General features: G+C 52.9%; 1 protein-coding gene across 3 annotated transcripts in view; it reads left to right on the top strand.

Moving 5' to 3' along the window:
- The window catches only part of TTC7B (tetratricopeptide repeat domain 7B), a 274767-nt gene extending 247934 nt beyond the window's left edge, over nucleotides 1–26833 (top strand). For all 3 annotated transcript variants that reach the window (XM_025392642.1, XM_025392641.1, XM_025392640.1), the window contains one exon: nucleotides 25833–26833. In XM_025392642.1, the coding sequence (XP_025248427.1) occupies nucleotides 25833–26054 (222 nt within the window). In that variant the 3' untranslated portion in view covers nucleotides 26055–26833. The remainder of the gene's footprint in view (nucleotides 1–25832) is intronic.
- The last annotated feature ends 924 nt before the right edge of the window (nucleotides 26834–27757 follow it).

The following is a 27757-nucleotide window of genomic DNA, read 5'->3' as shown; positions in this document are numbered from 1 at the left end:
GAATGCCTGCTCTGGGCCCTGTGGATCCTGGGCCTGCGCTTCCAAGCCCCACCCCCCTTTCAACCTGATGAGTGCAGCTGACCAAGGAATGAGAGTGCAAGTGTGTGAAGCTCCACCCAGAGCGCTTGGTCTGGGGGCAGGAGGTGGCCTTGCCTGTTACCTGGCTCCCCAAGGCCTCAGTAATCTCCTGGGGAAAGGAGAGAATGGACCAAACCAACCAAGGTCTGAGGGCTCCAATGTCCAGAACACTCCAAGTCTCTGAGAGCTTTGGAAAAGCCCTTAGAGAACTCCTTAGCTAAAGGGAGCCTCTGCCAGGGTTCCTGGGCTCTAGACCACTTTGCCCCCGTAGGAAATTCCCCTCCCCATGGGCCTTGCCTATTTTACTGCCCACCACATTCACTGATGGACGACACGTGATCTCTCCCTTCCCTCCTCCAGCTGGCTTCCTCCCTTTTCTCATCTGCGTGGCATTTATGTAACAACTGTCTCTTAAAATACCTTTCCAGGTGTTAGTGTTTTGGTTCTTTTTTTTTTTTTTTTTTTTTTTTTTTTTTGAGTCTCTCAGAACATCAACCAGTTGGTCACCCCAAGGGCTTGCAAAGGAAGAGGGTACAGGCACAGATGCACCTTGTCTTGTTGCCCTTCGCCTTATTGCACTTTGCAGATACTCATGTTTTACTAATTGAAGATTTGTGGCAACCTTGCATTGAGCAAATCTACCAGTGCCTTTTTTTTTTTTTTTTTGGAGACGGAGTTTCACTTTTGTTCCCCAGGCTGGAGTGCAGTGGCACGATCTTGGCTCACTGCAACCTCCGCCTCCCGGGTTCAAGCGATTCTCCTGCCTCAGCCTCCCAAGTAGCTGGGCGCCTGCCACCACGCCCGGCTAGTTTTTGCATTTTTAGTAGAGACAGGGTTTCTCCATGTTGGCCAGGCTGGTCTCGAACTCCTGACCTCAGGTGATCTGCTCACCTCAGCCTCCCAAGGCGCTGGGATTACAGGCGTGAGCCACCGTGCCTGGCCTGTCAGTGCCATTTTCCCAACAGCACATGCTCACTGTGTGTCTCTGTCACACTTTGGAAATTCTCACAAGATTTTACATTCTTTTATTATTATTACATCTGTTGTGGTGATCTTTGATATTACTATTGTAATTGTTTGGGGGCACCATGAACCACACCCATATAAGACAGCGAACTTAACAAATGTGGTCCTGACTGCTATACTGGCCAGCTGTTCCCCCATCTTTTTCCCTGTCCTTGGACCTCCCTATTCCCTGAGGCACAGTAATATTGAAATGAGGACAATTAATAACCTTACACTTTAAATCAAAAGCTAGAAATGAGTGAGGAAGACATGTCAAAAGCTGAGACAGGCCAGAAGCGAGGCCTCTTGCACCAGTTAGCCAAGTTGTGAATACAAAGGAAAAGTTGTTCAAGGAAATTAAAAGTGCTATTCCAGTGAATACTCAAATGATAAGAAAGCAAAGCAGCCTTATTGCTGATAGGGAGAAAGTTTGAGTGATCTGGATAGAAGATCAGACCAGCCACAATATTCCCTTAAGCCAAAGCCTAATCCAGAGCAAGTTCCCAGCTCTCTTCAGTTCTCTGAAGGCTGAGAGAGGGGAGGAATCTGCAGAAGAAAAGTTGGAAGCTAGCGGAGGTTGGTTCATGAGGTTTAAGAAGATGACTCAGTAACAGAAAAGTGCAATGTGAAACAAGTGCAGATAGAGGACTTGGAACCAACCCAAATGTCCATCAATGGTAGACTGGATTAAGAAAATGTGGCACATACACACCATGGAATACTATGCAGCCTTAAAAAAGGATGAGTTCATGTCCTTTGTAGGGACGTGGATGCAGCTGGAAACCATCATTCTCAGCAAACTATCGCAAGAACAGAAAACCAAACACCGCATGTTCTCACTCGTAGGTGGGAATTAAACAATGAGAACACTTGGTCACTGGAAGGGGAACATCACACACCGGGGCCTGCCATGGGGTGGGGGGACGGGGGAGGGGTAGCATTAGGAGAAATACCTAATGTAAATGTCGAGTTAATGGGTGCAACACACCAACATGGCACATGTATACATATGTAACAAACCTGAACGTTGTGCACATGTACCCTAGAACTTAAAGTATTTAAAAAAAAAAAAAAAAGTACAGATAGAGAAGCTGCAGCAAGTTATCCAGAAGATCCAGCTAAGAAGGTGGCTACACTCAACAACAAATTTTTATTTATTTATTTATTGAGGTCTCACTCTGCTTCCCAAGCTGGGGTGCAGTGGCACAGTCATAGCTCACTGCAGCCTCGAACTCCTGGGCTCAAGTGATTCTCCTGCCTCAGCCTCCCAAGTAGCTAGGGCTATAGGCACATATCACCACAACCCACTAATTTTTTAAGTTTTCTGTAGAGATGGGGATCTCACTGTGTTTCCCAGGCTGGTCTCAAATTCCTGGCCTCAAGCAGTCCTCCTAACTCTGCCTCCCAAAAGTGTTGAAATTACAGGCCTGAGCCACTGTGCCCAGCCCAGCAGTTTTTGTTTGTTGGTTTGTTTGTTTGTTTTGAGACAGAGTCTCGCTCTGTTGCCCAGCCTGGAGTGCAGTGGTACAATCTCGGCTCACTGCAAACTCCGCCTCCCAGGTTCACGCCATCCTCCTGCCTCAGCCTCCCAAGTAGCTGTGACTACAGACGCCCGCCACAAAGCCCAGCTAATTTTTTTGTATTTTTAGTAGAGATGGGGTTTCCCTGTATTAACCAGGATAGTCTCGATCTCCTGACCTCGTGATCTGCCTGCCACGGCCTCCCAAAGCGCTGGGATTACGGGCATGAGCCGCCGCGCCCGGCCAGCAGTTTTTTAATGTAGATAAAACAGCCTCCTATTGGAAGAAGATGCCATCTAGGACTTTCATAGCTACAGAGGAGAAGTCAGTGCCTGGCTACAAAGCTTCAACGGATATGCTGATTCTTTTGTTAGGGGCTGATGCAATTGGTGACTTTGAGTTGAAGCCAGTGCTCATTCACCATTTTGAAAATCCTAGGGCCCTTAAGAATTATGCAAAATTGACTCTGCCTATGCTCTGTAAATGGAACAATAAAGCCTGGATGACGGCACACCTGTTTAAAGCATGGTTCAGTGACTATTTTACGCCCCTTGTTGACACCTACTCAGAAAAAAAGATTCCTATCAAAATATTGTTGCTCAGTGACAATGTACTTGGTCACCCAAGAGCTCTGATGGAGCTGGACAAGGAGATGACTGTTATCTCCATGCCTGCTAGCACAGCATCCACTTTACAGCCCATGGATCAAGGAGTAATTCTGACATAGTGGTTCCTCTGATGGATCTGGGCAAAGTAAATTGAAAACCTTCTAGAAAGGATACAGCATTCCAGATGCCATTAAGAACATCCATGATTCATGGAAGGAGGTCTAAATATCGACATTAACAGGAGTTTGGAAGAAATTGATTCTGACCCTCATGGATGACTTTGAGGGGGTCAAGACTTCGTTGGAGGAAGCAACTGCAGACGTGGTGGGAATAGCAAGAGAGCAAGAATGGAGCCCGGAGACGTGACTGAATTACTGCAGTTTATAAAACTTGAATGGATAAGGCATTGCTTCTTATGGATGAGCCAAGAAAGTGTTTTTGTGAGATGGAATCTACTCCTGTGAAGATATTGTGAACATTGTTTAATTTAGAATATGATATCAGCTTGATTGATAGTGCAGCAGCGGGGTTAGGGAGGATGGACTCCAACTTTGAAAGAAGTTCTGCTGTGGGTAAAATGCTGTTAAGCAGAATCGCATGCTACAGAGAGCTCTTTTGTCCAAGGAAGGGTCCATCAGTGAGTCTTATTGTAACCACTGTTGTCGTATTATAGGAAACTGCCCCAGCGCCTCACCTTCCAGCATCCACCACCCTCATCAGTCAGCAGCCATCAGCATGGAGGCCAGACCCTCCACCAGCAAAAAGCATATCACTTGCTGAAGGTCACATGATTGTTAGCATTTTTTAGCAAGATATTTTGTAATTAAGTTACGCACATTTTGTCAGGTATAATGCTATTACACACTTAATAGACTACACTGTAGCGTAAACACACCTTTTAGATGCACTGGGACACCAAAAAGTTCCTGGGACTTGCTCGATTGCGACATTTGATTGATTGTGGAGGCCTGGAGCTGCACCTGCAGGAGCTCTGAGGCATGCCTGTGTCCTTCAAGCTTTACCTTTAAAGCATCACGTTTACTCAGTCGCCAGTTATTGATTCAGCATAGCCACCTCCTAGGATTGTTGGAGGGATTAAATGGGATGACACATGTAAGGTTATATAGTTTGAGTCCAATACTGGACTAGGACCTGAGGGTGTAAACATGACTCTATCCTAGTCCCTCCCCTCTGGTACTGGAAGTCTATAGGGAGAGATGTTAACATATACAAGTGAGTAGAAGGGTTGTCAAGGAGACTCTGACAGACAGATGTGCAGGGTATGGTGCGGTGGGGGTGGGGGTGGGGGGTGCGGGTCTGTGCTCAGGGTTTGTGGGCCAAGTGCTGGCAGCTGAGTAGAGGCGCAGACTTTCCACAAGTGGGAAGACAGGTGGAGTTGACAGAGGTAATAAGCCAGCTTTTGGAGGTGTGTATGGGACATTCGGGCAAGTCTGAGTGTGGAAAGGCTAGTGGGTGATGGAATGGAGGTACTGCTCATTTTGTTAGGTAGGATATGGTTACATGGTTATATAAGGAAATGTCCTTATTTTTTAGAGATTCATCCTGAAGTATTTAGGGGTAAAATGTCACAGTGCCTGCAATTTACTTTAAAATACTAGCCCTTGCCCCCAACAGATGAAGCAGATATGGAAAAGATGAACTGTTGTTAAATGTAGGTGGTAGGTCTAGAGATGTTCATTATGTTAGCTGCTTTTCTGCAGGTTGGAACTTTTTCAAGATACAGTTTAAACAAGTGAGTGAATATGATTAGGTCTGCATTTTAGAGAGATTGCTCTGGAAGCTGTGGAGGATAGGTTAGGCGGAAAGAGACACTGAGGTCTGGACTCAGCTTATCATAACACGTTGACAGCCCAAGGTGGGAGTATTGAAAAAGGAGACTTCAAAAGGGTTGGCGAGGGAACCAGAGGGTTTGAGGCTGACTCAGGCACATGGTTCAGGAGCCTGGATGGGTAAGATGCCTTCACCAACTGGGGGGACACAGAGGGAGGGGCAGGTATGGAACGAAGGGCGATGTCAAGTCTGGTTGGCTGTGTGGAGGTGGGCTGACGGGTTTTTCCTGGAAGGGTTGCGTCTTCCAGCCATGTGGCTGGGTAGGTCTGGAGGTTGGGGCATGGCCAGGCTGGGGCAATGGTTTTGGGAGCAGCAGCAGTTGGTATATGGTACCCAAAGCTATGGGAAGAGACGAGACTGCCTAAGATATAAATTCCAGAGAGTAGGAAAGAGAAAGGGCCTAGGACAGAGCCCTAGGAGCCCCCACATTTGGGGAGCAGGAGGGAAATGAGGCTTCCGAGGACAGGGAGGTTCTGATGTTCACACAGTTTTTTCAATCCACCTTGCTAATCCCAGCTATAGCACGCATTTGGGGCTGGCTCTGCCAGACTCACCAGCCCTCCTGTTTCCACAGCCCCACTCTGCTCTCCGCTTAGGGCTGTAGCCAGCCCTGTTCCCTGCCATGGTTTATGTGATGTCCGCCAAGCCACCGTGCACAGGAAGGGTCTCAGCAAAATCACTCTTGGATAAGTGTCAGGAGCAGAAGTGGCTTGAATTAGAGATGGCTTCCACAGGGAGGAGCTGGGGCCCTTGGGCAAGTCATGTCGAGGCTCTGGGCCTCAGTTTTTCCCTCTGTATGTGGGGACGATGGTGTTCCTCCCACCAAGCTGTGGGAAAATTAGATGTGATCACATGTGTGAGGCAGAGGGACTTCAGTGGTGTCTAACAACAAATGCCACGCCTTGGTTCTCAGGAGAAACGTGAAGTGTCCCCTCTTTATGCCTGTTTGAGACCTGATTCTCTTGCCAGGTGTCCATCCCTCAGGGGACAGTGGGTGACCTCAAGCCCATGACAACAGTGACTGCTCCTGAAAGGAGTCTTGGATGTGCACACACACGTGCACGCATGTATAGTACGCCTGGGGTCCACCCTTGCCAGTTCAGTCTTGATTAGATCCAGTTGAATGCTGGCCAGTGACCTTCCAAATGAAGCAGAAGCTGCCGGCCCAGCCCCTCGGGGGAGCCAGTGGGATGTGAGGCTGCGTCTTTCTGCATAAACAGAGGAGCGAAGCACACCCACTGCAGGAAGTGACCCCTCCCCGCAGGGATCGGTGTCCCTGCAGGTTTTCTCTCGTTCTCTACATCAGGGCACCCCGCACCACACAGATGCATGGGGCCAGAACCAAAGCGCAAGTGAGCGATCCCTGCGGGGATCTTCCAGAACAAACTAGAAGCAAAAGCTGCCTCTTCCTGAGGACAACATGCATTTTTCCAGGCCTTTCAAAGCAAGGCAGGTCAATTGAGTTATAATTGGCTCTCTAATTAGAACTCCCACGAGCTGTTAAGTTCTTTACCTGCTGCCTGGTCTGTTACACAAAGGTGACAAATCTGCTTCTGCCTTTGCAATGATTAAAGAAAGCCAGCTAGAATCTCACCCTCGCTGCCGACAGCAGCCCCCACCAGCCACCCCTCCTGCCGCTCAGACGCCCACACACCCACCAGCAAGTATGACATGGACACAGCCCAGTTTACAAGGAAATTGGCTGTAGGGAAATCAAGCTCAGAAGGCTGTGTTGCTGAGCCACCGTTTGGAGCCTGAATGGGAGGAGACAGAGCCTTCTCATTTTTCTAGATGTGGGAAGTGTCCCGAGGATGTTTCAATGATGCTGTGAGCCTCTCCTCGTTCCGTTCTGTTCTGTGATAGAAGAAAATGTATCTCTTGTCCCTTTCTGAATCCTCAACACTGAGGAGGATAGTATAGTATTTTTGTGTTGCTCCCCTCAACCATCGAGACGACAGTGTGCTTTGGATGTTGGGACCAGTGTGTTTTGCGACATCCAGTGTCACCTGTCTCCTGTGTGGTCTCTGCTCTAGTGCCAGGGCCTCTTGCAGGTCCTGCTGGTTCACAAGCGCATGCAGTGCAGCTGGAGCCAGTCTGTCCCTTCCTGTCACCGCTCCCTGGCTCCACCCACAATGACGTCACATCAGTAGCGTCAAATCGGCCATGGTGGAAGTGTTTATACCATGGAAATTGGCAAGCACCACAGATCAAGGCTTTTTTCTCTTTCAGAGAGGCAGTTTGCTGACACTGCTGGACTCAGATGGTTTGAACTATGATGGGGGGAAGGCAGGCACAGGAGACGGGAGCAGAGTCAGGAGAGCACTAGACATTGGCAGAGAAGAACAGTGCCAAATGGCCCTGACCTGGGGCTCCTGGGGCGCATGGCACTCACGGCACAGACCTGACGGAGGTTGTCTGCCATTCCAGAGGGAGACAGATCCGCTGGACAGGGGCCAAGGGGAAAGGAACGAGCCCTGGAGTTGCCCAGGATGGTGGCAGGAAGGGGAGCATGGTGGGGGAGCATGCACTGTGGAGCAAAAGAGCCCGCTGTTTGAATTCTAGCTCTGCCATATGCTGGCAGTTTGTAGGACCTTGGCCGTGTGGCCGTGTGATTTAACCTCTGTAATACAGAAGTGAATTCCAACCTAGCAGCACTGTCATATGGGTTCAACAGGTTCTTAGCACCTGCCCAGCACATAGGATGTCCCCGGCAGCTGTTAGTCTTCTGTGCCTTCCCTTCTCCCAAAACAGAGTGGCTGTGAGAATCGTGTGTGTCTCACAGAAGCTCCCATCGCGAGTCCATGCAGGGTGGGCTTCAGGGCCTTGTAACACGTCTGCCCCTTCCCTGTTCTCTAGAGAAGGAAAGGGCCTACTTTTCCACCTAGTGTCCCAATCTGAGAGCAAGGGGGTGCCCAGGTGGGTTGCAGGGAGGCTGATCTCAGCTCCTGAGAAGCCAGAGCTGCCCCGCCAGTGCCCTCTGGCTGTAAGCAGCCACCTCTGGGGCCCCCTGGGCACGGAGCCACCACTACATTTGCAGAGACTCCTGTGAGCGCTGCAGAAGCAATATGTGCTGTTGCTTTTACTCTTCCAATTTCCTGGTCTCCCTCAAGTCATTGTTTAGCCCCCACCCCTGGACCCGTTTTGTGAACCCCTGCAAGGGCTTCTGGCTTCTGAGGAGGCTGGAGAGGCTCCTTGTTAACTGACCCATACCTGGCAGGTGGCCGGGTGGATCCTCCAAGCTCCGCGTTTGCCCGGCCTGGGTAAGCGGTCACATCACCGTGCCCTGCCCATCACAGCTGACTGGAGAGTTTGAGGAAATGGCTCTATTCTTGATACTGAATTATTCCATATTGAAGTGGTAACTGATAGGAGCTTAGTTGTGTGAGGAAAGAAGGTGCCGGGCTGGGTCTCTGCCATCACCCAAACATTATTTCCGTGCCCCATGCAGTTTCCCAGGCAGCAGTTACTCCCCTACGGTGTTCCCTGCCTGTCCGCTGTCTCCTCTGCTCCAACCCTGGGCCTGAGTTTGGGGCCAAGCCCTGGGGACCCTGGGGAGAAAGTCTGTAAAAAACTCCAGGAGTGAACATCCCCATTTCTGGCAAGCTGCCCGTTTCTGTTTTCCTCACTAACCGGTGTTCATCAGCGCTAATGCACTAGAATCGCCCGCGGTGTGAACGGAGGCCGGCAGAGCAGAGGCGAGCTGGCCGGGGAGGCCCCCCGCCCTTTGGGGTTGTGAATTCTCTTGTTATTTGTGGAAAAAAGTTTTCCAAGGCCTATCAGTTCCAGGCCTCCCTTCATCAGAAGGTGTCTTATCATTTCTGTTTGTTCCTATTTAAAAATGGAAAAATAGTGAATGCCAAACCCTGGCAGTGATGGGGGAAGCCATTCGCCAAAATGACCGGACTCGCCGTGGCAGGTAGTGAATCATCCGGCCCTTGTGTCACACGGGGCCGTGGAAAAAACAGTTCCTCTCCAGCTGCTGCCCAGCAGCGCCCAGGGTGGGCTTGGCGGGGGCAGCCCCAAAGCAGAGCCCATCCTCTCAGACCCTGTCTGTTGAAACTCGGGCTTTGGCCAGGGGTCGTCCTGGCAGCTGTTTGTATAGCTGGCACTCTCCATGGAGGTCTAGACAGGGCTTACATCCCCAGGCAGCCTTCACGGCCAGGGTCTGGCAGCCTTGCTGGGGACCACCTGCCATCGCCCACCCAGGAAGCCATGCCAGGCCAGAGGGACACCCTGGCACGGAGGCTGGCCTTCCCAAGTGGACCCTGAGCTGGACGGCAGGTGCGGCTGCAGCAGAGCTGGGAGATAATACCCCTTCCATAATCATCTATCGAGTGGCGACGGTATACCAAGAACGTGCCAGGGACTGCAGTGACTTTCAGCCAGCGACACTTATTGAGTGTCTGCTGGGTCCTCAGGACCACACAGGTATCAGGAAATGCAGCGATGAGCCCCTGTCTTCAGGAGCCTGGCAGCTCCTCTCCCCTGCACCACTGGTGTTTTTGAGCTTTCCAGAGTTTCCTGTAAATCCAGTTGCCTTCCAGAACTCCCCACTAGCCCATCCTCTGTCACCACTCCAATCTGCTGCCTGCCTTTAGAGAGTCAGGGAGAAAGTTGGGCTGCACTACTCAGTGCCCCACGCCCCAGGCAGCACCAGAGCAGGGGCGCTTCCCCCCCTCCCCCCGAGCATAGGCGGGGAATGGGGTTCCAGGGCTGCCATTTGTTTGAGCTCAGTGTTGCTGCTGGAGGTGGGGACTCCAGCCAGGCCTCTGCTTCTGCAGGCTGAATTGCCAAGGACCCTCCTCCAGGAAGCCCTCCCTGGCTGCATTGGCCACTGCCACTCAAATCCTAGAAGAACAGATGCACACTGAGGATATAGTAGGTGCTCCAAAAAATATTCCTTGGGTGGAAGATTTCATCAAACCCTAGAATTTTCAGCTGGAGATCAAACCCTAGAATTCACTGTTTCATTTTCTTGATTAGAACCCTGAGGCTGAGAGAGAAGCCTCTGCCTAAGTGGCAGTTGATGGAGGTCACACAGCAGGTGTGGGAGCATCGCCCTCTGCCCCGCGTGACTTCCCCCAGCCCTGCTCTCCTGCAGGGGGAGCATGCCTTCAGCCCTCTCGCTGAGATAACTGGGGACAGGCCTTAGCTGCCAGTGTTCAGTGATAAAAGGTCAGCCCCGAGTACAGTGAGCCCCTCACAAAGGGATGACCCCTGCCCCGCCCCACCTGAGGACAGGTGGAAGCAGAGGGCAGATGAGGCTCTGTCGGGGTCTTTGGGAAGGAGTGGGGTCAGAGTTTCTAGGACCCCCTGTCTCAGGCCCTGGGACTCCCAGGAAACCTCCCCGTGCAGCACTGCAGTGGCCACATGGGAATGGCTTTCTGACCATGGAGACCCTCCAACACTTCCAGATCTGACACTTCCCGCACCAGAGCCCTGGGGTCATACCCCTGCCCGTATCCTCCCCTTCCCTGGCTTCTGGGGGAGCTCAGCCTCTGCCTGGGCCTGCTATTCTCCCCTGTGGAGGCAGTGGTCCAGGACCCCAGGGGAAGCCTGTGCCTCAGTTGGGCCAAGTTTCCGCAGAGTGTCCCTGACGCCTGCATCTCCTCGGCCTGGCGCACATGACCTGGGGCACAGCGCCACCTTCCCCAATGTGCAGGGGCCCTGGCTTCCCCAGAGGGCAGGAGGGGTCTCTAGTGGGTGATTAGCACCAAACTTTCCACCACGATGATCAGCCGGGCCATGGGGGAGCACCGCCTTCCAGGCTGCTCTGTGCCGTTGGTCTCTGCCTGACTTGTTGTTGGGGAAGATAGGTAAAAATAAATAAATAAGTCAACCAGGGAAATGTAGAAATAAGTGAACAGGAGTCTCTTGCCCATTACCAGTGGAAAAGTACCAGCAAGAGGGGCCGTGTTAGCACCCACAGAAGACACTGACTGGCGTGCAGCAGGCCCCCCAGCAGCAGGACCCAAGCTTCCTCCCTCCTATGAGCTGACAGCTACCGCCACATTCCGGCCAGCCTCTGAGCTAAAACTCACTGCCTCAAAGCATGTCATTTAAACGGCAGATGGGGGAGGGGAGGCTGGAGACTCTGATGTTACCAAGGACTGCCCAGGCTTCAGGGTAGGGGGGATGCCTGGTGTCCCCACATATTGCTGGGGACCCCAAGGCTTCCTCCTGTCTCCTCTCCACCCCCACAGGGTCCCCACCCAGCCTGTGCTGCAGCCAGTGGACCTGGCCTTCCTTTCTCACTGACTGTCCTTTGATGTTACATGGGACTTGCTGGCCTGACACTTTTTCAATTAGGTCAGTGCACCACGCAGCGCGCCCGAGGTGATTGTGCTGGCACTCCTGTGAGTGTGTTCGCTGAATTTGTGAGGGCTATGCCTTAGGCTGCAGCTGGCAGGGAGCTCATGTGGACGCCGGGGCACCGGGATTCCCCATCACCCTCCCCTGACGGGTCCCTGGCGACCCTGCCCGCAGCGCCCACAGGTGCATGGACACAAGGGTGACCAAGTGATTCCACTCCCAGGGCTAGGCAGAGGCAGCTCTCAGCTTGCCTTCATGCTCTTTTCCAAGGAGAAGGCAGATGCCTCCCTTGGTCTCTCCAGGGCTGAAGTCAGAGAGGAGCTGAGAGATGATTGATGTTGAGGTCAAGTCATCCTTCTGTTCTTACAGCCATTTCTCCCTCTCTTTCCTGACTCACAAAATCACCACACCATTAATCCCAAGGGCAAGGAAAAGGACTCTGGGTTAGGCGGCTGGTCTGGAGACACAGTAGGCAGAGTGGCGCTGGTGCAGGTTGCAGGGAAGGGAACTGTGCTGTCCCCAAGCCATCCTGTCCTCCCAGCAGAATCCCAGACTGTGAAGGGGCTGCTTTTTAGATTACCCTCCTGGACCCCTCAGCAGACACGAGATAGAGCAGCCATTCTTCAGGCCACCCAGAGGTAGACATCCCCAGCAAACATCCCCCTTCCCTAGGTCCTCTCATGTCACCTGGGTCTCAAGAGCCCGTGGTCTGGCTCACCTGGAATCTGGCAGCCACCAGGTGGAGGAAAGGCCTGCAGTGCTGGGCAGAGTGACAGAGAACAGCAGGGAAGTCGGCTGCGTCACTCTCATGTCCCTGGAGCTTCTCCCGCAGGCTGGTGTAGGGAGTGCTGAGCCGTGGGGTCCAGAGTCAGCTGACCATCAGGGAAGGACTCTGGAATGTGTTTCCTGGTCCCTAAATGCCTGCTCCCCTCTCTAGAGATCTCAGTAGTCTGCCATGGAGCAGAGAGCCCTGAGTGGGTCCTCACAAAACCTGGGTTCTGACACCCCACGTCCACCTGGCTTGGTAACTGAACCAGGTACTTGCCCTCCTTCTCCTGACCTGGAGTGAGGTACCCTGTCACCACTAAGACCTTCCAGGCAGGGCTGTCGAGAGCTAGGAGCCTGCCCCAGATCATTCAGGTGTGTTCACCGAGCCGATCCACTCCAGGCATAATCAGACGCGCAGGGTCAGACCTCTGTTCACAGGAAGCTTTTGGAGCAGAAACATCAGATCCTATTTGAAGTTTCAGCTCCTCCTCGTCAGCTGTGTGGCCATGAACAAGCACCCTGACCCTGAGCTTCCGCCGCCTTCTTTGTTTAAAGTGGAGAGAGCATCGTATTGTCTCTTTTGGAATGTCCTCCCTCATCCTCCTTCCAATAGGCCTTGCTCTGTCTGTGGCAGATGCTGGGATTACACACGTGAATGACTGAGGTTCTGGGGCAGGACCCACAGCAAACCAGCCCCTCCAGTCCCAAGCCTTGAGCGAGGGCAGGAGCGTGGCCGGAGTGGCAGCCTGTGCCACTGAGTTCCCCACACCTGGCACAGCGCCGGGACACTGGTGCCAGAACACCCACAGGCGCTCAACGAATGTTTGTAGAGGGGAGGAAAGAACTAGAAACGGCTTTGGTTGGAGCAGAGCGAACAGAGCCCCACCCCCGGAACCCAAACACCCGGATGCTGTTCCTTACTCACTTCTGTGCTCTTGGTGGACATTTACCCTCTCTGGACCTCTGTTTGCTCCCCTATCAAATAGGAGGGCTGGTCCTTTGGGGGATGTTCTCATGCCCTGCTCACTGCCACCCTGACCACCCTCTGGACACCTGCTGCAGAGTAGGTGGGGGACTCTGGGGCTTTGGGGCTCAGAAGCTGCTGGCAGATGGGCTGCGGTCCCTCTCCGGATGTCCCACCAGTTGCCAGCAACTGTTCTTTAGTCTAAAAGCCACCACAGCCTGTGGATATTTCAGCACCAATGCTGAAGCACCCGGTTTCAAAGAAATTAGGCCAAGGGGAAATTGGGGGCCAACTCTGTGAGATTCACACAAGGCTGATCAAACCCTTTGGCTTCTGGCCAGGCTGCTGGTACCCTAGCTGCTGGCGTTTACTGCCTGAGAGCCCATTACTTTGCACTGCTAATTACAGAATAAGCTCCTCCAGAATATTCCAAATCATCCCGGAAGAAAGCAGCTTTATGAGATTCTGCCAGTCAGATGCTTTAAAAAGAAGACAAAAGTCAAAGCCATGCTCATATTTTCCTGGGGCTTAACAGAGCCTTCATTTGGACCCATGGCCAGGTCTTCTTCAAGGAGCTGTGTTAAGCAGCAGAATTCAGGGAGGTGGGGAGAGTGGGCGGGAGGTCTGAATCTGCCATTCCTCCAAGGCCCCAGAGAGGGAGCATGCGCTGTTCTGAAAGCTCTTCCTATCCTGAAGGCCCATCAGGTGCAAAGAGAAGGGGGCTTTTCCACGTGGTTCCAGAGGACTCAGAGAACTTCAAAGCACGGGGACTCGATGAACGGGACAATGAGGGCTCCACATTTAACCAACAGTTCAGACTGTCCACTCACGGTGTGGGCTGCCCAGGGAAGTCACAAGCTCCTGGTCCCTGGAGGGAGCGCTGCCCATCAGGGAAAGCCGCAGGGGCTGTGCGTTGGAGAGCCGAGGCCCAGGCACCCCCAAACCCTGCGGAGTTCTGCTTCCATGGCTGGTTGGCTGTTGGCTTAGAAAACTAAGAGATTTTTTGGAAAACAAATGAGTATTGTTTCCTTCTGAGTTGAGTTCAATGCTGGAAAGGCCTGAACCCCAGAAGGCACATTTCTCCAGATAAAATGTCTGACCTGGAAAAGGGGCCCCATGAGAGCGCAGCCTCTGCCGCCATCAGCTGTCCCGAGTGAGCAGAGGGGCTGCACCCGGGGCTGCCTCTGGCTGTGCTGCAGCCTGTGGTCCCCCCAGTGCTCTGAGAGGGCATGCTGGGGGTCTCCGCTGCTCCCTCCTGGAATACTCCACACACTCCCTGAGGAAGAGCGCCCTGGGGCGTCTGGCCTACGCCCAGACCACAGCCCCTGTCCCTGCCCCAGACAAAAGCATCACCCCCCTTCATTAGGTTCTTTGGGCCTCAGTCTTTTCTTTGGGGCTCCACACCCCTGTGTCTGACTGGGACTGGCTGCCGGTAACTGGGGGCATTTGTTTGGCTAACTTGAAGGGAGTGAGGAAGCAGCCACTCCGAGTTTCGGTTCTGACATTCCAGCAGGGAGGTGGGAGCCACAGGGACTGGAGGAGATGTGCCTTCCGTGTCTGACCCCAGGCCCACGGTAGATGGGAAAAGGTGTCCGGCTTGGGGGCTGGGCTCCCACTCATGTCCTCTGGAGCTCTCCTCCTTCATCCGAGCCAGTCTCTCTCAGAAGGATGCCCTGCTTAAGGCAGTGTGTCCCCGGGAGCTGCAGTGCAGGTGCCTTCCCTCCTCCTGCACTTCCCTTCTGTGTGGGTTCCTGGACCAGCGCGTCAGTGGCCTTTGTGGCTCTGGAGGTGAAGTGGCCACATGAATGTTCTGTCCCCACCTGAGAGCCTGGGGGTGGACAGGATTGGAGGCCACCCGGTGACAGTGGCAGCCATCACATCACTGGGGAGAGGGCCGCATGCAGGCCCCGGCCACCTGCTGTGCATGAGGCTTAGATAGGCACAGGCTGTCAGGAAGACCTGGGGTTGGCCTTCGGGGAAACTGGGTCGGTGCTGAGTAAAATGGGCCAAATGACTAAACCAGCCCCACATCTGTCCCTGCCCAGAACTTGTGACCTGCTGAGAGGAAGGCGGGCCTGCCTGGCACCCAGAAGGTCCTTCAACTTGCTCTCGACTGGCCCAGTGAGGGACTGAGTGATTGGCAGCGTTGAGTCCCACCCCACGGTGGAGCTCTGACGGGCAGAGGTGTGCAGGAGGTGTGGGGCTGTGGGGCTGGGGACGCCTCCCCTCAGCCAGAACACCAGGACCTGGCCACTGTGGAGCTTCTGGCCTGGGAAGGCCAGCCTTCCGGCTGGTGTCATTAGCCAAGACACACACACTTGGCCCCCTGGCAAACCGGTACCATTTCTAAGCACTCAGAACAAACAGAAATGAAACACAAAACAGAGTCCCATAGAGACCAGGCCTCGCCCAGAGCTTCTAGAATCCAGGTGGAAAAACTGGCACAGCCCCCACCCCACCCACGCGTGTTTTCCGTTCCTTTTCAAGGCATTGTTGGAAAGCAGGGTGGGGCTCAGGGCTGCCCCCTCAGCTGCGCCCACAAAATGCTTGTACTCAGAACTGACAGTGCCACTGACACTTGCCAGAGAAGAAAGGACCGCCCGGGAGGAAAGGAGGCAGGGGCAGCCCTCAGCTCTGTGTTCCCGAGCTGCTCCAAGGAAACCCTTTCAAAACCAGTCTCTGTGGGCTTCTCAGAGTGGTTCTGGTTTGCAGTCTATTTATATTCTGATTTAAAAGAAAAATGTTTTTGAAAGCACCACCGCTGCCACCCTGCTTCTCTCTGATCAATGGCATCCTCTAGAAGGAAAATGCAAATTCCCGAGAAGTGGTGACTCACGTGTGCTGGTATTTCTCATTTCATGCCTATGTTTCAGTGAATGCAGACGGCCAGACCAACAGCGCTGCAGCCTTTGGGAAGGGGCCGGAGCCCTTGTGGGGTCCCCATTTTCCTCAGGTCAGGGAACCCACTCTTAGGAAAGAAACCCTGGTGGGCTTCCAAAAAGCCTAGTCTGCCATGGACATAGCCCCTGACAGGACAAGCAGAAAGCAGCTGGGGTCAAGGGCAGAGTTGGAGCACTGTAATCGGAGTCTAAAACTTGGAGGCTGACCCTGGGGCCAGGCTCTGCACCAGGCTCTCCAGACCCAGCCCTTCAGGAACCTACCATCTAGCTCCGCTCTGTGTCCAGCAGGGTCAAGGCCTTGAGCAAGGCTCTTCTCTCTGGCCCTCTGTTTTCTCTGTAAGAGTGTTGGCTCTGTGGGTGGGTTCTGGGATTTTCTTAGAGAATGGTGTCAGATCTGTGGTGTATGAGCAAATAGCCCGAGGGGAGGCCATACAGCCCACTGGGCTCAGCTGGGAGCAGCACACCTTCTCCCAGGGGGTGCTCTCATCCCCCAGAGACCATCATGCTAATGCTTCTGGAAGGAGAGGAGGCTTTGAGTATGCTGGCCTCCCTTGGGAGCATAGACAAGGGTGACCTGAGGCCAGAGCTTTCTTTGGGACTTCTCCTTCCCTACCACCCCACAGCATCCCACACCATCCCTCCATCTATCCAGCAAGTATTCCCCAAGAGCCTCTTCTGTACCAGGCCCACTCCAAGTGCCATACATGCAAAGACAAATCATGGCGGTCCTTGCTCTTAAAGAGGGAGACAGATGCAGGTGAAGAGTCAGCCAACTACTGGCATCACAGAAGGGCCCCCCTCCTCTTGGAGTCCCTAATAGTGTCAACTGAGGAATCAGGAGGTTCATACATTTGCAGAAGAGACTTCATTTCTTATAAAGGATTGCAGCCTACAAGGTGGCCATCTTGACTGGCTGGGAAATGTAGCCTCAGGCACAGACCAAAAACAAGCACTTTGAGAGAGGGGAGAATGGAACGGGGATTTATGTGGAACTGGTTGGCCAAGTATACATATTCAACAGGTTATAGGAGGAGCTATGAATATTCACAAAAGGGGGATGTGTGCATGTGTGTGACAAGCAAATATGCAAATTACATGTGTCCTATGTTCACTTTAGGGTGGAGACATAACATTTACATGCATTATAGTTCAGTCCTATACATCAATAGATGAGGCAGGGGCAGGAAGACACGCAGTGCTCAGCCTCTTACTAAACCAGCCAGAACCAGCCTGTGGTTGGTGGTCTCTTGTCCAGTCAAAGCTGCAGTTGCAGCTTGTGGGATGGGAGCTCAGTTAGGGTCTGGTGGTAGGTGAGCTGCAATTGTTTCAGTACTGCTTATCTGGAGGCCAGTGCTTGTTTAGCTGCTAGAGAAAAAGAAAAACCTTGTGGCAGTTAGAAGGCAGTTTATTCTTTCAGGGATACGTGACTTAAGCTTTGCCTGGCATGGTCTTAGGTCTGGTTTATGATTTGGTATCTTATCGCTCAGTGAGTCTGTTCCTTCAGTCGTATGGTCTCTAGTTTAACAACGGTAATGAGAACAGCCGTAGTCCTAATATTGCTGAGAGCAGCCACCCACTGAAGGCGTACAAATGTGCTGGGCGATCTGCTAAGTGCCTTGCAAACTCGCAACCTCATTTAGTCCTTACTAAACGAGTTAGTCCAACTAACTCCCCCGTTGGTTGGTGTTTCTCCCCATTATGCAGATAAAGCATCTGACACTCAGAGTAAGTTGTCCAAGTAAACGGTGGAGCTAGGATTCACACCCAGTCTGCTGGGGTGAGCCTAGGACTCACACCCCCAACCTCCATGCTCCGCTGTCCCAGAGAGCACCATGTCCTTCCCCGGTGGCCAGCCAGGTCCCTCCATGCAGAAGCCACCAGCAGCAGCCAGGGCCTGTAGCACCTTTCAGACGCCTCACCTACACCCTGAGCCCCCAGGGTACTGTCTGTGGCCAGCACAACTGCAGCTCTGGCCACAGCCAGCTCAGCAGCACTGTCATCTTCCCAAAGGGAGGAGACAAAGCTGGGAAGATGGGCTTTCCACCCCAGAAGCCGCCACCACAGTCCCTGACACCTCACCATGAGGAGGCTGTGTGACTTTGTTCAAAAGTCGTGGTGGCGCCCGCTCAGCTCAAGTGGCGCCAGCAGCTCGGGTGGGTGCTGAGCCAGGGGAAAAGCCGCTGATCCTGGTCCTCAGCCCCCGCCGCCCTTGCCTTTGGGCCCCACTCCCTCTGGAGAAGAAGGGGCCCCACTCCACCAGTGAAGTTTGACCTCCACTAGCTGCATGAGCTGCTGACTTGCAGATGCTGAGAAAATCCTTCGCCTCTCTATGGCAAGCCGTGGTGGGTCAGAGCACAGGCCCTGGGCCAGGCACACAGAATCCCACTCAGTCCGTGGTAGCTTTAAACCGTACGCTGCTTTCACCGAGTTTCTGGGCCTGCTCATTTGTTCATTCTGCCCCAAGTTACTGGCCACCTACCCGGCGTCAGGCCTGGAGGTGCAGAGATGACCAGGGTTCACCCAGTCCCTGCCCTCCAGGCACTCACAGCAAAGCCTAGTGGGGGGACAGAGCTTGAGATAAGCCACCTCAATTAATGTGGCACCCATCACACAGGACGGTGTCAAAAGCACTTTGCAGTCAGCAAAACATATACTACATTGATCATAATGCCCTGCACATGCACAATTAATAGAGCCTGGCGACCCATGAATTTGTCCTCCCAGGTTTACTTGTGTTTTTGGAGAAACTAGCTGATAACACTGCCTTAAGCCACTCATGCCCACCTCTAACCCCTGCAAAGGGTGATGGTGGAGTTTCTGACTCAGGAGCAGAACAGAAAGATCTTTAAGTGCTCCAGTACCATCCCTGACACTAAACGTCTTACCCATCAGTGGCCCTGGTGTGGCCCAGCAGGCTCTGCAGAATCCAGGCTGGATGTGATGTGGCGAGGGGCAGCTCGCTGCTCTCTGCACTGCTACTCAGAGAAGCTGACAGCACTACCGGCAGGGGAGCCTGCCCATCAGCCAGGCCCTGGCGTAGGAAGCACTCGGAGTGGTTCACCTCCATCCCTAATGCTGAATGCTTGATTTCCAAAACATTGTGCCTGGGGAAAAGCGACAACCAGGTAGACCGACTGACCCCCACCCAGAGCTGGGCCACAGGACTTCTTTTGAGCAATGGCTTCTCCTTGGGAAGGATGCTTTCAGGGACGTTATCTCCCTGTACCTGTACCCTTAGAGGGACAGTGGTCTGTGACGTGCTCTTGAACCCAGCAAAGGTCTGACTTTGCTTTTGCGGAGTGCCATGGGGATATCCAAAATCTCCCAAAGGAGCTTTTTTTTTTTTGTCTCTGTCACCCAGGCTGGAGTGCAGTGGCACAATCATAGCTCACTGCAACCTCTGCCTCCGAGGCCAAGCAATCCTCCCACCTCAGCCTCCCAAGTAGCTGGGATCACAGTGTGTACCAGCACACCCAGCTAAGTTTTGTATTTTTTCAGTAGCGACGGAGTTTTGCATGTTGCCCAGGCTGGTCTCGAACTCCTGGGCTCAAGCGATCCACTTGCCTCAGCCTCCAAAAGTGCTGCGATTACAGGCGTGAGCCACCATTTCCAGCCTCCAAAGGGGCTTCTGTCCTGCAGGCTTCTGCCTCAGAGGACAGTGCAGGCCTGCCCTGCTGAGGGCCCCCTGCACCAAGGCTGCAGCAGGAAACCTTGCACACAGGAGCCTTCCAGGGGCTGTGACACAGGCGCCCTCGGGTTCTGGCAAGGAGTTTAGCTCTTGGGCAGCAATTATCGCAACAAAAGGCAAAAGCGAGGAAGATGCTAATTGCTCTGAAACTGGCCAAGTCCATTTCATCTCATTTGAAATAACAGGTTTAATTTAATCTCTTATTGCCAATTTGGTGCATCATCAAGATCCTATTTGTACAAAACACCTGATTATGTTAATTACCAGCTTGGGAGGCAGCCTTCATCTGTGTCTGAAGAAAGGGACTAATAAGTTACTTCCTCAGTGATTTCCCAGCTCTCTGAAGCTCAGCCCCAGCCAGTTCCCAACCCACAGGGGCTGTAGGAACACCAGTGCTGGTGACGGTGGGAGTCTGTGTGCGCGTCCTCTCCACACACAGGGGAGGGGAGGGGCCCAGTGTCAAGGGCACACGCGGCACAGCTGCAGGCCTCCGCTCTGCCGCTAGCTACCTGTACAAGGGTTGTAGGCAGGTCATCTGGTCTGTGAAACTCAAGCCCCAGCAGCACTGGCTCCTGGAGGTGAGAGCGGATGGAACGAGACCTTAGTGCTCAGTGCTGCTGGTGATTTGCACCGGACCCCGAGCTCTTTGAGAGCAGGCCTGCGCTTACCCACTCTGTCCAGCACCAAGCAATCACTTGGTGGGTTTTGTTGGGTTTGATGTGGGGGCAGGGAGTGGCAGGTTATATGGTTATAAATGGTACTATGTCATTATCGGAATCTGCCTCCTGCAGGCTGATGGCTGGGAGCAGGGGCTGTGTGCTGCTGGGCAGCGCTGCTGGTTGGGGGCAGGGTGGCCGCCCGGCTCTGCAGGAACGGGGTGCATTATGGCCTCAGGCAGATGGACAAGGGCTCTAGCAGGAAGGCCCCAGGCTGACCGACCGCAGCTGGGAGGCAGGAGGGGGCTGGGGCTGCGTCCTGCAGAAACACGTTGGCTGACAGACGAGCCTGGCTAAACCCAGGGAAGGCTGGACCCAGCTGGTGCTGACAACAGCCCCATGCCAGCCTCAGGAGTTAGGCATTTGATCTCTGGAGGAGAGAGCAAGCCGGGCCCCTAGAATTGGAAAGGACATGAGGGCTGCAGTGCAGAAGAGCACATGGAACCCAGGGAAGGGAAAGGAAGGAAGGGCCCTGGCCGGCACTGTGGGGCTTGGGCGGTGTGTCACTCCTGACAGCCAGACACAGCCAGGTCCCAGCGCACCTCTGGCCAGTCCTCTAGCTGTGCTGGCTCCAGGCAGTGGCTCTGACTGCAGCTGGAGCTTGTTCTGGCTGATCCCGTCATGGGCTGATTTCTGAGCTGCTCCTGGCTCACTGGGGAGAGGCCTATTTTTCATTCCTGTGCCAAGCCTGAGCTGGCAGCCCCTGGCAAGTCTGCGATGTCTCCCTAAGCAGCTCCAGCTTTAGGAATTAATTCCACTGAACAGATTGCTCAGGAAGCTTCAAGGTCATCTGAAAATGGCAGTTCCTACGTTAGGACTACAAGTCCAGGTATACGGGCTGGAAATTTCCAAGCCAGCAAGAACCCTAGAACACCAGAGCACTGCAGAGGCTCTCAGTGGCCAACACGGAGGGTGCTGGCTCAGATCAGCCCCTCGGGGCTGGATCTCTGCAGGACTTTTGGGGGCGGGTAGACATGCCCCTGCCCTATATCCTGCAGCCCCCACAGTTGGCCAGATTCAGTGGCCTGCCACTTTCTAATCCCAGCAGGAAGCGACTGGTGGGTTCTCCCCACTCCAGCAAGGTGCTGAGAGCAGAGCCCTCTGTGTCCCCCTGGGCCAAGGCCCTGGTCCTCCTGTTCTCCACATCTCACTCATCCACTTTCTGGCAGACAGAATGGCCCAGCCCTTTGGCTCTGGCAGCCTTCCCAAGCCTCAAGATCACAGCTGGCCTGAGGCAAGGAGCCCTCCCAGTCCACAAGCAGATATACAGGATGCTTCTAAGATGCAGGTCTGAGCCAGAGGGAAGCTGTGCCTTGGAGAGGAGCAATTTCCCAATCATAACATGGGAAGGAGCGATAAAACCAGCAGTTAGTGGTCAGAGAAGTGAACGGGAAGACACAGCGTGGCAGATGCCCCTTTCCTGTTGCTTGGATGTAACTGGGTTATTGCCTGAGTGCCCTGGGGCCTGCGTTGAGAAAGCTCCACTGAGCTCTCCTCTGCTGGCCCAGGGCTTGCCCCTTAAAGCGACAGAGGCAATGTGGACCAGGTAGGAAGAATGGGCAGCTTCAGGACCAAGCAGACCTGGGCAAGGCTGCAGTTCGATGTTGATTGGCCCTGGGACCTGGGGCGAGAACTTGGCCTTTCTGAAGCGCATCTTCTTGTATCTAAAGCAGTAGTCATAGGAGGTGGGCTAGCTACAGGGCTTAGCGTGGTGCCCAGTGGGGAAAAACCCTCCACTTGGAGGAAGAAAACAGCACGGGGCTGATGCTACAGTGGCAGAGCCTAGTGAGACCTGAATTATATTCTCCACCTGCAACCAAGTAAGCACAGTGGCTTGCCGCTCATCACCTGTTTGCCAGAAGCATGCAGCACGTGTCTCCCTGCCGGGGGAGCCACTCAGAAACCTGTTGTGTGTGTTCAGTATCTTGATGCACCAAGAAAGCCATGCCAGGAAGGCGTGTGATGAACTCCTGCCGTAACCTCTCCAGGCTGCTGCTCACAGCCGCTGCCCAGAAACCTCCCTTCCCTTGTGGTTACATTGGAATGTTCTAGAGTGAGCGCAGGCGATAACCTCCCCTCAAAGAAAGGGGGCAGGATCTCATTCGGCCTCATGTCCTACTGAGTACAACCTGGATGGTGGCCTCCCATTTGTTCTGCTGGCCTTTGAGGTTGGGGAGCGATGATGTGGAGTTGTCAGATTCCCTGTTAAGGAGGTCCAAGGTGGTCCAGAGCACCATCCTGGGAGATGGACATGCTAATTTGCCACCCCCAGCTGGACTCCACACCCAGAAGCCCTTCAGGCAGCCAGGAGGTATGGCTCTGCAGCGGTCAGCTACCCTCGGCTGTTTGGCCACCCTGGAACCTTCTCTGGCAGATGCCATCAAGGACCTGGTCCTATGCAGGAGCTCCAGCATGGACACATGTTTGGATATTCATAAGAAAAGAAACATGAGGTGTTTCTGTTGTGTTCATGAGAAGGTAGAGCTGATCCTGAAGTCTGCTGTTCCTAGCCAGGATAGGGTAGCCCTCTCTACCCGAGGCAGCATGGCCTCCGCCTCCTCCTCACCCAGGAGAGCTCCCTGAACTGCCTCCTCCTGCCAGAGCTGGGGGTCTCCCTCCTGCTTCCACTCTGAGCTTCCACAGGGCCCACACACTGCCCTCGGCCATGGGTCTCCTTGGCTGTCAGTCCAACCACGTGCTCCTCCTGGGTGGACATCCCAGCTCTCTTGTCGGGGGCTTATGGAAGCCAGGTAGTCTCTCAGGCCCTGGGATGCTACTTCAAGGCAGGCACATTCCTGCCGTCACACTGGCTGGTTCTGCTCCTGACAGCCACCCTGCTGCCCCCTTGCCTGTTGGTGAAGCCGGGGCCTGCGAGCAGGCTGGGCTGCCTCGTGAGTGACATGCTCACGCTGCCTAAAGGGAGGGCAAGGCTTTACTGGGAGATTCAAGATGAGATTTGAAAGAGCAGAGGACCATAACTCATCCCTCAGTGGGAAGACTAGACATTGTAGAGATGTCAGGCTTCTCCACACTCTCCAAGAGAGGTAACACAAATGCAATTTGACTTCTAAAGGGAGTGAAGAAACTGATTTTGCAATTCATCGAAAATAGTACAGGGGAAGAGTGTCAGGAAACATACTAAAAGCAAGGAGCAGTGAGGGAAAGCTCTGACTCTACCTATTAAAACATAATTTGGGGCCAGTCGCGGTGGCTCATGCCTGTAATCCCAGCACTTTGGGAGGCCGAGGCGGGCGGATCACGAGGTCAGGAGATCGAGACCATCCCAGCTAACATGGTGAAACCCCATCTCTACTAAAAAATACAAAAAAAAATTAGCCGGGCCTGGTGGCGGGCGCCTGTAGTCCCAGCTACTCGGGAGGCTGAGGCAGGAGAATGGCGTAAACCCGGGAGGCGGAGCTTGCAGTGAGCCAAGATCGCGCCACTGCACTCCAGCCTGGGAGACAGAGCGAGACTCTGTCTCAAAAACAAAAACAACAACAACAACAAAACATGATTTGGGAGTAACAGAAATGAAAACTGTGGTGCTGATGCAGAAGTTCGATATTGTGGCTCGCTGGAAAATAGTGAAAGGCCCCTGTTTCGTGTAATAATTCACTCTAGGTTGGAGGCAGTGCCTTACAAGAGGGGAGGGAGGATGAGCTAGTTTGTGTCTAGCAAAGTAGGAGGACTCCATCACTCTCTGCCAAGATAAAGTAGTCAACTACTTAAAGGACGGAAAATTACAATAAATGGAATTGAACATGTGTCTGCCCTTTGAAAGGATAACTTTCTAAGTTTTGAAGTGGCAAAAAAAAATCATCAAAGATTAACAAATTTAATTTTTCAACTTAAAACTTTTCAAAGAAGAGAATCTCAAAAGTCAAAGAATAGGCTGGAAAATTATGGTAGCAGATGAATAGCAATCTTGTGAAAGGCTCCTAAACAAAAGCATTGGAAATATTTAACCTCAATGGTTATTAAAGAAATACAGATTTCAACAAGGAGGGACATTCTGCACATATGACATTAGCAGAAAGAGAGTCATGATAGAAGGGGGCAGGTGACCACACAAACCGCTGATAGCTGAAAAAGTGAGGCAACCTTTGGGGATAAAATTTGCAAAATGTTTGGGGAATGCTAAAGAGAGTCATATCTTCTTACCCAGTGACCCTACTTTGGGGAGATTTGCCCTGAGGGGAGGATCTCCAAATAGTTGTCAGGCCTGTTCCACTGAACCTCCTCCAGGGCCACTAAAAGGAGCCCATGGGGGACACCGGACTCCCCTCCCCGCCACCCCCCCAGCTGTTCCTTTTTGTCTGTTTATACATAGACTGTGTGGGTGTTCTCAGTAAGATTTCATTTAACCAAAGGTTTTCAGGGATACAAAAAAGATTGGAAATCCACTGATCTAAAGAACAAAGAGGCACTTTCTGGAAAGATGTTCATGTCTGTGCGATTCAGAACAGCAAAGAGACTGGATGTGACCTAAATGTCTCTCCCCAAGGGAGAGGTTGAGAAAGTACACACATTGCTTATAGAGGTGCGCGGCTTGGAAACGTGATGATGATGAAATAGGTAGGACCAATGTGTACACCCCAACCAAGGAGAACGAAGATGACAGCTGGGCACAGCCTGGGGCAAGCAGGGACAGTGAGGTCAGGGCCTTTGTTCAGGGAAGGGGCTGTGAGCAATTTAAAAACTGTCATCATCATTTTGATAGTATAATTCCACCCATGATGTTTCTTTAGTTTAAAAAAAAAAATGACAGGCCAGGCAGGGTGGCTCACGCCTGTAATCCCAGCACTTTGGGAGGCCAAGGCGGGTAGATCACGAGGTCAGGAGAATGAGACCATCCTGGCTAACATGGTGAAACCCTGTCTCTACTAAAAATACAAAAACTTAGCCGGGCAAGGTGGCAGCGCCTGTAGTCCCAGCTATTCAGGAGGCTGAGGCAGGAGAATGGTGTGAACCCGGGAGGCAGAGCTTGCAGTGAGCCGAGATTGCACCACTGCACTCCAGCCTGGGCAACAGAGCGAGACTCTGTCTCAAAAAAAAAAAAACAAAAAAAAAACCACAGTTGCATCCCATGCTGACGCCACACTGGGTCAGTGCAGACTGCGGACCTCCAATTGGTTCATTCATGGTTCTTCAGTTTTCAGATGAACCATATGAAGTTGCCATTTTTAAATTCAAAATATGGCTGAATATCAGCAATGTTGTATTAGTCAGCTCGGCGACTATTTCGACTGTTGCCCCTGAATGCAGGAAGTACTTGAGAACTTACTATGGGCCCAGCCCAATGGCGATACATTCCCGGCTCCAAGGAACTGACTGGAAACTCAAGGACAAGTAGGAGCGCAGAGCTCCTGGAGCCTCCATGGCTGACTGTCTCCCTCTCTCTCTCTCTCTCTGACCCCTCCAGGCGCTGATCCTTCACCAGCTGGGCCGCTACAGTCTGGCAGAGAAGATCCTCCGGGACGCGGTGCAGGTGAACTCGACAGCCCACGAGGTCTGGAACGGGCTGGGCGAGGTCCTCCAAGCTCAGGGCAACGACGCGGCGGCCACGGAGTGCTTCCTGACAGCCTTGGAGCTGGAGGCCAGCAGCCCCGCCGTGCCCTTCACCATCATCCCCCGCGTGCTCTGAGCAGGCGCCTGCCAGCCTCACCTGCCGCTCAGGCCTCAGAGGCCCTGCCAGGCACCAGGGCTTGTCCCATCGCCCCCAGGGGATGAATCTGCCGCACTGAGGCCAGGGACGAGCGTTCAGTGGGCCACAGTGAACCAACCAAACCAAGCCCGAATCATTGCTCTGCCGCGTGCGTTTCTCTTGTTGTTTTTTGCCAGCCCAATGATAGTTTCTGAACCTATTGACATTGTTCAAAATGGATCATGTGCCATATTTTGTTAGTCGACATCTGAGTTTTAAGTAAAATGATTATGGAATTAATCAGCAAATGTAGAAGAATATATTCAAAGTTAAAATTCAGTGGCAGAACAGATTATTTTTATCAGAGCTGTAAAGAAAACAACTGTCCTCTTCTCCCCACCACCCCTCCTGCCCCACCTTGGCCCAGAAACCAAATGTGAACTTCCTGTTTCCCACCTCAGCGCTAGTCCATGCCGGGAACCAGCTGACAATTTCTTGGTTTTACTGTCAATAATTATACCATGTGATCAATGACTGTCCTCACTTAGAACAAAGCCTGAGTCCAAGAATATTTATATTTTACCAATATATGCCTGTTACAAGAGAAGGAAATATGAGTTATTTAAGTTTAACTTTTTTATGTGAATTCAGAGTTTATTTATCGAGGGAAATATGTACAAAGAAGCTTCAAATGGAATATTTACTGACATTCCTTATACATGACAGACACTTGGCTACATGGGAAGATGATGTTAATAATAAAATGATTTTTAAATGGACTCATAGCCTGTGTCATTCGTAAAAGCTCAAAGATCTGAGAAAGGCTTAGTTCCTGGGTTGGGGAGCTGTCTGTACCTGGGGGGCCACTCTGGACGTGTCAACCCTTGACACTAGAAGGCCCAGCCTCTCTTTCCCCACTTACTTTATTTTTATTTTTTGGAGACAGGGTCTCACTCTGTTGCCCAGGCTGGAGTGCAGTGGTGCGATCACAGTTCACTGCAGCCTCGACTTTCCAGGTTCAGGTGATCCTCCCCTCTCAGCCTCCTGAGTAGCTGAGACCACAGGCGCACACTACCGTGCCCGGCTAATTTTTGTTTGTTTTTGTAGAGATTAGGTCTCACTATGTTACCCAGGCTGGTCCTGAACTCCTGGACTCAAGCAGTCCTCCCACGTCAGCCTCCAAAAGTGCTGGTGTGAGCCACCATGCCCGGCCATCTCCTCACTTATAATTTGAAGATGATCCTTAGGTAGGGACGTGTTTCCTGAGTCCTCGGCACCCAGGCCTCGTTTTTGCAGCAACGGCCCTGGGTTTGGTTTGGGAATTCTCCTTAGCTCTCCCCCGATGGGGCTTTGGAATGGAGCATGCAGTTCAGGCCTGCCCAAGCAGCCTCCTGCACTCATGGGCCACAGAGGGTCAGGAGTGAGCATGTGACCTAAAGCGGTCCAGTCAGAGCGGGAGCCACAGGGAAAGCTGTCGCTCTCTCCTGCTGCCTTTCAAGGGGAGAGGTGAGGCTGGAACTGCAGCAGCACTCTTGCCACCATGAGAAGAAGGTGTAGAGGTGTTTGAGCCAAAGTCCAAATCCCACAGAGTAGACAGCAAGACCAGCAACCAGAGAGAAAGTGAGCAGGTATCTGCAGGCCCTCGGGGGCAGCTGGAGGGTGGCCCCACCTTTCCAGGACCCAGGGAAATATGGAGGGCTGAG

The sequence above is a fragment of the Theropithecus gelada genome, chromosome 7b (assembly GCF_003255815.1).
Source record: "Theropithecus gelada isolate Dixy chromosome 7b, Tgel_1.0, whole genome shotgun sequence".
NCBI classification, from domain to species: Eukaryota; Metazoa; Chordata; class Mammalia; order Primates; family Cercopithecidae; genus Theropithecus; species Theropithecus gelada.
The sequence above is the reverse complement of the archived record's forward strand: the minus strand, read 5'-3'. Positions and strand labels throughout refer to the sequence as shown.